This window comes from Spinacia oleracea, chromosome 1 (assembly GCF_020520425.1).
Source record: "Spinacia oleracea cultivar Varoflay chromosome 1, BTI_SOV_V1, whole genome shotgun sequence".
NCBI classification, from domain to species: Eukaryota; Viridiplantae; Streptophyta; class Magnoliopsida; order Caryophyllales; family Amaranthaceae; genus Spinacia; species Spinacia oleracea.
In genome coordinates this window covers 115407585-115413986 of record NC_079487.1, presented here as the reverse complement: position 1 = coordinate 115413986, position 6402 = coordinate 115407585, and the positions used below count along the sequence as shown (strand labels likewise).

General features: G+C 35.2%; 1 protein-coding gene across 1 annotated transcript; it reads left to right on the top strand.

Moving 5' to 3' along the window:
• Positions 1-1326: 1326 nt before the first annotated feature.
• On the top strand, positions 1327-5650 carry LOC110801609 (mannose-6-phosphate isomerase 2). The gene is made up of 5 exons (XM_022006974.2): positions 1327-2335; positions 2589-2756; positions 3255-3467; positions 4569-4826; positions 5134-5650. Exons 1-5 carry the CDS (start codon positions 1880-1882, stop codon positions 5449-5451), a joined length of 1413 nt encoding a protein of 470 aa, XP_021862666.2. The 5' UTR covers positions 1327-1879; the 3' UTR covers positions 5452-5650.
• The last annotated feature ends 752 nt before the right edge of the window (positions 5651-6402 follow it).

Below are 6402 nucleotides of genomic sequence, written 5' to 3'. Positions count from 1 at the left end.
AAGAAAAATAATCTTTCTTGTGTTTGGTTCCAAAAATTATATGGGAAGTGGAAGGAAATGAAAGGAATTGGAAGGAAAGTTTTCTTTAGAAAAGTTTCACTTTCATTTCCTCCCAAAATTGGAGGAATTTAGAGGAAAGAAAAAATTAAAATCTGTCAAACAAAATATTAAATCTTATACCCACGTTTTCCCTTCTTTTCTCTTCCCTTCCTTTCCTATTGTTGTACCAAACATGAGATTTATATCACTTTCTTTTATCATACCAAACATGGGAAAATATATTTTTACTTAATTTTCTTTCTCTTCCCTTCCTTTCTCATCCCATCCCTTCCCTAGTTCCCTTCCATTGCTAATATTGAACAAATGAAACCTACAAGTTTACTACATTGATTAAAAGGAAATCAAAAATTAAAAGCATTATAACCCATGTATGATGTATTATAGCCCAATCAATATTTGCTATTCAACTTTGAAAATTTAGCAATTATATATGCAGAACATGCGAGGGAGAAATATGAGGCAACCCATCAAAAAGCATAAAAATTACTTCCTCCGTCTTTTAATACTCGCAACGTTTGTTGGTTTCACGCATGCCAATGCACAACTTTGATCATTTATATATTAAATTCACTTTATGCAAAAATTATAAAAAGTTGATATTTTGAAAATACACATTGAGACGAATCTAACAAGATCCCATGACTATGTTTTATCTTATACAAAAAACAATACGAATAGTCAAAGTAGATTACATGAATAGTGACAAAAGTCCAAACGTTGCGAGTATTAAAAGACGGAGGAAGTACAATTTAGTACGTGCACTTGTAATTTCGCCTAATGAAATAAGTTCGCCAATTTATTTTTAGTTACTCATAATATGGTATACTCCTCGCGTCCCGCTAAAAATCTAAAATATCAATAAAGTCTTGACCTAATGATTAAGATTGATAATATATCCATGTTTAAATTTCCGACTTCATTTATACCGATTCTCCTTGTGACTCATTCACTTAAAAAAATACAAAATTTATATGGCAAATTTGTAAAGACCTAAAGCTAATTATCATGACTTTTTTTCTTCAAAAGAAAAAAAATGTCAAAATTACTTCCCATTCTTATCCACAAACAATTTACTCGTATTTTCATTCTTATCCAAACAAAAAAAATACTGTAAAAAATTAGTACTATACCGCTATACGGCAGAAAATCCACTTCCCAAAATCGAGGACTGAAAATCAGAAAATTCTTACCACAAAAGTTTTCACTTGTGAGTTATAATCCTGTGTTATGCGCACATAAATACTATCCTTCGTCCCTCCCTTTTTAACAACCCAACTGCCCATTTCCCCCCCATTTTTCACCCCACCGACCCTTTCATTCAACTTCATCGTCGTCTTCTTCCTCTTTCTCTCTCCATAATCTCAAATTCAAACCCCAATTACACAATTCCTCAACACAAAACCCCCTTAATTGATACTTTTCTCCCAAATTATACCTTCCAATTTACTCATCTCTTTCTCTCTCCTACGATACCACACAAAAAACCCATCCTCTGGATCTCATCTTCAACTCTTCTCTCTCTTTCTACACATCAATTTCTCACTTTTTTCTTCTATATAAAACCCAAACATTAAGTTTAACAATGACACACATATTCCATTGTTTCGAATATACCCTCTTCTCATTTCTCTCCCCTCTTTAACAATTTGTCAATTTAATCGATTTCTTCTCTTTTTCAATTGATTCCCTCCCTAATATCACTTCACTACATCATCTGCATTTGTGGGTATCATTCAATTTTAAGTAATTTTGATCAGAATCCGGTCTTTTCCATTTTATTTTCCGGGTTTTGGTTGAATTGTTGTTGGGTTTTTCCCCAATGACTAGCGAGTTTGCAGATGATGTATCATACTTGACTTTTCTGCCCATTTCTTTAATTTTCGTTGTAATTTGTTTGGTTTCGTTGTTGAAGAAGAAGAGTAAAGCGGTAATGGCGGTTGTTGATAATGGGTTTTTTCGGAATGAGCAGAAGCTTCAAAGGCTCAAATGCTCTGTGAAAAATTATGATTGGGGTAAAATTGGGAGCGATTCTGAGGTTTATAGATTGTTTAGCGCCAATTACGAAGGTAATAAATTGGATCCAAACAAACCCTATGCTGAATTTTGGATGGGAACCCATGAATCTGGTCCATCTCATATGGCCAAAAAAGGGAAAGTTTCAGGAAATGTGAATAATGGTGGTGACACTCTCAAGTCTTGGATTGAGAAGAACCCTAATGTGCTTGGTCGTAAGGTTGTTGAGAAGTGGGGTTATGATCTACCCTTTTTGTTTAAGGTAAAATTCTGTTGATTTTGGGTTTAATTTTGTTGTAAATTGTTGATCTTGCTAGATTTCATGTTTATTGGTTGCTTATTGAAATTCATTGTTTGTTACACTTGCGAGTTTTGGAGAAATTTGAAAGGTGAACTATGTGTTTTTATGGACTAAATCAAATTTCTCATTGTCTGATCTTGTGGCAATTTGTCTGGGTTGATTTGTTGTTTACAGGAATAATCTGACTGTAATGCTGTTATTTTGAACATTGCAGGCGTTGTCGGTCGCAAAGACATTGTCAATACAAGCTCACCCTTGTAAGGAGTTGGCAAAGAAATTGCACATTAAGGACCCCAGTGTTTATAAGGATGGCAATCATAAGCCAGAAATGGCTCTTGCAGTAACAAAGTTTGAGATCCTTTGTGGATTTGTTGGTATTGAGGTAAGAAGCCAACCCATGTTTATTTTTTCTTCTTATCAATGTTATCATCTCAATTGTTGACTACTTGTACTTCTTTAGCTAGTTTAATTTATTAATTTGAATTCCTAGGAGTTTATTCAATAGCTACAATAGTGAATCTGATGTCGGCAAGTTCCGCTTTTCGCTGTAAACAAGAAGTCATAATTAGGAGCTCATTGTTGCTGTTTGTTTGATATAGTATAATATAAATACTTTCTTGCATCCTGGGACTTTGGAGACTTCTGTCTTCCTGTCTTATTCATGTGTTTTTTTTTTCTGACCATTATGGTTACATATAGATATGTTGTTTATCTGGTGATAATGTTTTTTTGAGGAGGTGGTGTAATTTATTTTCTTTTTGGAAGTGATTTCTTCCGAAGTGTAATCACTACCACTCACAATTTCGAATGGATTTGTTTTGGTAAATCTCGTAAAACAAAGATGTTTTGGCTAATGGATTTGTTTCCTATTGTGCTATAGGAACTCCAAAAAATTCTGAAAGGTGTTCCAGAAATATCACAGTTAGTTGGTGCTGCAGTTGTGGATCAACTGCTGAACATCACCCCTGAAGATGAGGAGGGTGCTGTTAAAGCTGCCTTGAAACAACTGTTCACTCAAATCATGTCAGCAAGTGAGCACGTGATTGCTGAGGTTCTGTCTCAATTGGTTCCTCGTTTGAGGAAGAAGGATGCGGTATGTTATTTTTGGGTTTTTACTTCATTCTGTGGAGCACTTAGTTTGTAGATGATAAATGGCAGATATATCTCTCTGCTTATGTTTGCAGTACATCATGTACTTGACTAAGTTTTTCTGCCATTAACAATACAGAAACAGTTGTTAGATGTGTTAACATTGTTGAGATCTTGATGTCTGATTCTATATTGATTTATTTCATGTAACAACTGATTTTCAATTTGTAGTGCTTGAGAAATAGTGTATATTGGTGCAGTGTTGGTTAATTTTCTGTTTTTTAGTTTGCAGATGAGTCTATCATGTTGTGTATTGGTAGTTATACTAATAGTCTGACCTTCATCCTGTATATTTTGTTAATCGAGGCTCAGTCGGTGTCAAAAGTGCTTTTGTTGTGTATACCTGCTGTCTATTTCTTTCCTAAAGTCAAGGTGCTGAATTTGTTCGACAATTTGCATTGTTATTGGTTTTTGAGCATGTTGCATGTTTTATATACCCTTTAGTCTTGCATAATTCGACAATTGGCACTTGTATGATTTCTCTAACCCAAAGCATGGTCAGAATTCAGAGAAGTCCAATGACTGTGTAACTTGATTGTCAGATTTGTCACCGTTCTAATTTCTAAATAGTACAGACACTTGTCAAAACTTGTGGCTAACTAGTTGTGACTGAATGAGTCTTTTCCTCCAGTCCTAGAAAGGTTGAAGGTGAAGCACTGATCTATATAAAAGATTCTACCTCCATCATATGCTACCAAAAAAAAATCTGTTTTCTGTTAGCAAATCTTATATAGGCAGTCTAAACTTACCAGAGGCATTTGAATCAGATTGATTGATGCTTCTTTCATCCACCATCCTATATTTATCTTACTTTTTGTGTTTTTAAGTGATACATTAGTCCTCTGCTCCTTTCAGCAAATCTGATGTAGAAACGACTCCCTTTTGGAAAAACATTGTCCTTTTAAAATTTGTTTTTATCTGATGGAATGCCTTAGAAGTTTTCTAGGACATGGCGACAACAAATTTTGAGTGCTTTCATATTGATCCATCCATCCAGATACCATTAGTGATGTTATTAAACCTCTGAAATTGTATCTTGTATCAGTTAACATCAGAGGAGAAGCTGGTCCTACGGCTTGAAAAGGAGTATCCAGGTGATGTGGGGGTGCTAGCAGCTTTCCTCATGAACTATGTAACGTTAAACCCTGGTGAAGCCTTGTGCTTGGGGGCAAATGAACTACACGCATATGTATCTGGTGATTGCATCGAGTGTATGGCAACTTCAGATAATGTTGTTCGGGCCGGTTTGACTCCTAAGAAGAGGGATGTTAAGACTTTATGTGATATGCTCACATACAAAGTGGTAAGCGCATGTTATATATCACACATTTTATATTCTCGCACTACAACTTTCGAATTCTGCTTAAACCATTCAGTTTCTGTTGCCTTAAAGTTGCTATCCCTGTGAAATTGTGTTGGTACAACTTGTAAGTGCTGATATTTGTCACTATTGCATCAAACACGTCTGATGCTTTTTTGCCATCTTCATCTGATCAATTCCTTCAGAATGTTTTCTCTCTCTGACATTTCTGTAGCATTTTTTGGTGCATGTCAGTATTGTATCTTATTTATATGGTACTCTATCTGATTAAATCCATATGGATTTTCAGGGCCGACCTGATATACTTAGGGGATTCAGCGTAGAGGGTACTGATGGACGCACAAAAAGATACCGTCCTCCATTTGAAGAGTTTGAGGTTGATCACTGTGATCTTCCTGAAGGGACATCGACCAAGTTTCCTGCAATGGGCGGTCCATCCTTATTTTTGGTCACCGAAGGGACTGGAATAATAAGAACAACCTTTTCAGTGGAGATGGTCAGAGTAGGCGATGTGTTATTTGCACCAGCAAACACGAAGATAAGCATAGAATCTTCAGGTAGAAGGTTTCAACTCTACCGAGCTGGAGTTAACAGCAAATTTTTGTGATCACAACCCAAAAGCTGCTTAGCATATTATTCAGAAATTCTTTTGGCAGCCCCTCTCGCGCATCATAATTTCACTATTTTGAGATTAATGTATGTATTATATATTTGTTGATTTTAGCAAATAGGGCTTCTGTTGTACACATGCTACCACAAAAAGAATATAGTAAAAAGTAGTAAGAGAAATTTCTTACGTTCATAAACTCTGTTTTCTTACGTTTCAACTGCTCTACCATACATACAACACAGTTATGTTTGTTCAGACTGATTAAGTCATTGCAAATTTTAGGTGGAAAACGTTGGAGGATGTTGAATGGCTGAAAATATCAAAAACTTTTGTGTGCCCCCGATCTACGGTATTTTACTGTACATCTAACCTTGCGCATAAAAAGTGAAAAATAAAATTCACTCAAGGTAAAAAGTGACCTAGATCAAAGATAAAAGTATACCCGACTAAAGATATAAGTGACCTTATTCGAGGCCTAAAATTACCTTACGCAATGATAAATGTGACCCTAACCAATGAAAAATGCGATCCTAACAATAATCAATGAAGTGACTCTTATCAAGAGTGATATGTTTGTTACAAGTATGATCAATACAACACCAACAACGAGAATATACCAATACACAAGTGTGATACAAATAGTAGGCTATGTGGGGCTTGAACCCACACTATGTGCAACATTGTACTTTGCTCTACCATTTGAGTTAATAGCCTTGAAAATAAGGTAACTTATAACTACAATAAAGAAAACTAATAACATCAATAAGGGTAACTAAAAGAACATAATAGATGCGGATAACCTTCCTCTTTTGGGCCGCCACACGATATATTATCGTAGATCGGCCTTTCTGAAAAGTTTGTGTGAACATATTATTGAAACATTGGCCAGATGGTCTAAACTATACCAAGTAATATCATTTCATTAACAAAATCCCATCTTTCACATTT